Below are 3,142 nucleotides of genomic sequence, written 5' to 3'. Positions count from 1 at the left end.
AAGAAGCAAATTATTGTTATGTTTTGAATGAGGATCAATCTAACTAACGATTTGCTGGATAAAATTGGCTCTTTATATAGTTTTAGATTAAATAATCACCTTAAAAAAGAAACAAGTTTGGCTTCCTTGCAGCTGCGGTCCACCTGGAGGGAATCACGTGCTTCCATGAGGGCATCGGACAAGAAGGCGGGGCTTAGATTGGAACGACAAGAAACTAACCAATCAGCCTTGAGGACAAACAAGTTTTGGGCCAATCGGAAAGCTCGGTGGGACGTGATCGGCTCCCGGTTTGGCCTTTATAAAGTGTCCCTCGGCTAACAGAGCGATATTTTCTGGCTCTTCTACAGAGAAGATTTTACAGTAAGAACCAATTTTTAATGTGTCTTGAATGTTGAAGATTTCTAATTTAACATTTCGGTTAAAATCTGGGTTTTGTAGTTATAGGGAATTTATGTGATGGTTTTATGTTTCTTGTAAACAGAGCACCAGTTTGCATGTGTAAATTGTCTATTTAAAAAAGTTTATCGGTATTTGTTCTCTAGATTAGAAAAAAAATATTTAAATGTCGTTGTATTGTTACAGCCTAACGTATTTTGTTATTCGGCTGGTTTTGTCGCCGTCCCAGCTGCTTTCCTTCCACATCCGCCATTGTTTGATTCTCGTCTTTGCTTGTTTTATTCATCAGAACATTATCAATGGGATCGGGTTGAATTGAGCCGCTATGCGCCGGTTCCAGTTTTGGTTTTCTGTTTCGTTTTCCTAGTTTGGAGCTGCTTGGTGTTTCCTGGCTCTCTGCCCGGGCAGCAGATCCCGTGACTGTGCAAAAAAACAACAACCAGGATCGGCTTGTTGTTGGCATGAAAGCCAGAATCCTGCTCCGTTAAAACCTGGAAACCCGCCAAATAAGGAGTCACTACCGGTGTTTTTCTTACCATCATTTCACACACGTCGAGTTAGTGAAAAGTCATTTTGAGATCATAATTAGCATTTTTGGCCTTACTAGCTTGGCGTTTTTTCCTGTAGTTGGGAATAGCACTGAAGTTCGCTTCCGATTCGGTGTCGTTAAAGGACTATTCCACTTTTTCCCCCTCGCTTTATCGCAAGTTAAATCCTCGTATACAAACTTTCTCTCCGTGTTTTGGTTTAGATCTTAACTAAAGCTGGCATAGATGGCCAACCTGATCTGGTGATTGCCTCATACAGGGTGACAAACTCCAGTCCAACACACCTGATTGAAATGACTAAATTACCTCTTCATTTATTACAGTTCTACAAAATCATGTTAAAGGTGTTTTGTAGTTTCAGAGAAGTTCATCTAATAGTCGAGATATGTGGGCTGAAAGCTGCTCTGATTATAAACTTTTAACAAACGTGAAAATAGCCCTTTTAGTCTAATCGCATACCAGCTTCAGTGTGACTAATGCCAGGAATTTGCAGAGGGAAGTTTCCTGTGAATTTCTGAGCTGTTCGTGACAAACCAGTGTTAACTGCCTGCATGTGTAGCTGTTGTTTTCCTCGTAGTGAGGCGTGGCCTGCCCAGCGTCTCCACCTCCCCTCTGCAGCTCTGAAACCTGATCCAGCTGTGTTGTTCACTGCAGGAAGCCGGTGCCATGCTGCCTTTGGTTGTGTTGACGTTGAGCCTCAGCGCGGTCCTGTCGGCCCCCAGTCTGGACCCACAGCTGGACGAGCACTGGAACCTGTGGAAGAGCTGGCACAGTAAAAAATACCATGAGGTAGGGTGTTTTTAAGGCGTTTGTTGTGTTTTTATCTCCAGAATGAAAAATAAAAACTTGGATTTTTGTTTTCCAAAGAGAGAGGAGGGCTGGAGGCGGATGGTGTGGGAGAAAAACCTGAAGAAGATCGAGATGCACAACCTGGAGCACTCCATGGGGAAACACTCCTACCTCCTGGGCATGAACCACTTCGGAGACATGGTGAGGCACAGATGTTGGGTTTTATAACGTGCTGAACTCATGCTCAGCCTAAAAAGTGTTTATTTTTGCTTAAGCACAGACTTAAAAAATTAATCAAAACAACCTCATAACAAAATTGCATATAAACTGTTGCAATTAAATTGTTTGAGACCATTTTCAACTGAAATAATTGATCATTTTAACACTGGAACAAAGTCTGTCACAAAAAGCAGTTAATCATGATAAAATGAGCTCCATCTTTTTTTTTTTTTTTTGAAGGGCAGTTTTGTTTAGGACATCACAATGCATTTTATTTATGGTTTTGGGTGTTGTGGCGTTTCCACCTTATTGTGGAAATAAAACTTATACTGGGACAATTTATCGGCTGGCCGAACTGGAAAACATTCTGAATGTCTAAAATAATCAAAACGACAATTTGCATCTCAAGAAATATGAATTCTTCATCTTGGACAAAGAAAACAGGCAAAAGTGCAGAATTTTTCAAAAATATTTAGTGATTGTTGTTCAAATAGAAATGATCAAGCTTGTTTTTTTTTTTTTGGTTTTTTTTTATTGCTTCACTGTAGAATAATTGATTTGTCAATAAAACGAAGCCTCTGCCTTCTCAGGCTTCAGGTTCACGCTGCATGTTTCACTCTGACTTTTCCTCACAGACTCATGAGGAGTTCAGGCAGATCATGAACGGCTACAAACACAACGCGAACAGGAAGGTGAAGGGGTCGCTGTTCCTGGAGCCCAGCTTCCTGGTGGCTCCACGTTCGCTGGACTGGAGGGAGCAGGGCTACGTCACCCCCATAAAGGACCAGGTAACTACTAACGTTTAAAATTCAGCTCATTTTCTCCTGCAAACGGGTTTGGATGTTTAAAAATGGAATATTTTATTAAGATGCCATTTAGTCATCTAAAGTTGTTTGAAACTCTCAATGTTTGCAGGGTAATGTAGGCAGCTTATAGTTTGTAGAAATGATAAAACGGTCGCAGTTGGCCTTTTCCTTTAAACGCTGCAGCGTCTTGGCCAGTAAAAAGACTCTTTACTCTTTACAGAGGACGGAGTAACAAGACTCTTTACTCTTTACCGAGGACGGAGTAAAGAGACTCTTTACTCTTTACAGAGGACGGAGTAAAGAGACTCTTTACTCTTTACAGAGGACGGAGTAAAGAGACTCTTTACTCTTTACAGAGGACGGAGTAAAAAGACTCTTTACTCT

General features: G+C 41.1%; 1 protein-coding gene across 2 annotated transcripts in view; it reads left to right on the top strand.

Annotated features, from left to right (window-relative positions):
• Positions 1 to 255: 255 nt before the first annotated feature.
• Positions 256 to 3,142, top strand: part of LOC103154411 (cathepsin L1-like) — a 6,424-nt gene continuing 3,537 nt past the window's right edge. The window contains exons 1-4 of one of the 2 annotated variants that reach the window (XM_007575679.2): positions 256 to 360; positions 1,599 to 1,733; positions 1,812 to 1,934; positions 2,588 to 2,740. In XM_007575679.2, the coding sequence (XP_007575741.1) occupies positions 1,611 to 1,733; positions 1,812 to 1,934; positions 2,588 to 2,740 (399 nt within the window). In that variant the 5' untranslated portion in view covers positions 256 to 360; positions 1,599 to 1,610. Of the gene's footprint in view, positions 361 to 685; positions 710 to 1,596; positions 1,734 to 1,811; positions 1,935 to 2,587; positions 2,741 to 3,142 lie in introns of those variants that run through there. The other variant, XM_016662700.1, reaches the window with a different exon arrangement.

The sequence above is a fragment of the Poecilia formosa genome, unplaced genomic scaffold (assembly GCF_000485575.1).
Source record: "Poecilia formosa unplaced genomic scaffold, Poecilia_formosa-5.1.2 Scaffold386, whole genome shotgun sequence".
NCBI lineage: Eukaryota > Metazoa > Chordata > Actinopteri > Cyprinodontiformes > Poeciliidae > Poecilia > Poecilia formosa.
The sequence above is the reverse complement of the archived record's forward strand: the minus strand, read 5'-3'. Positions and strand labels throughout refer to the sequence as shown.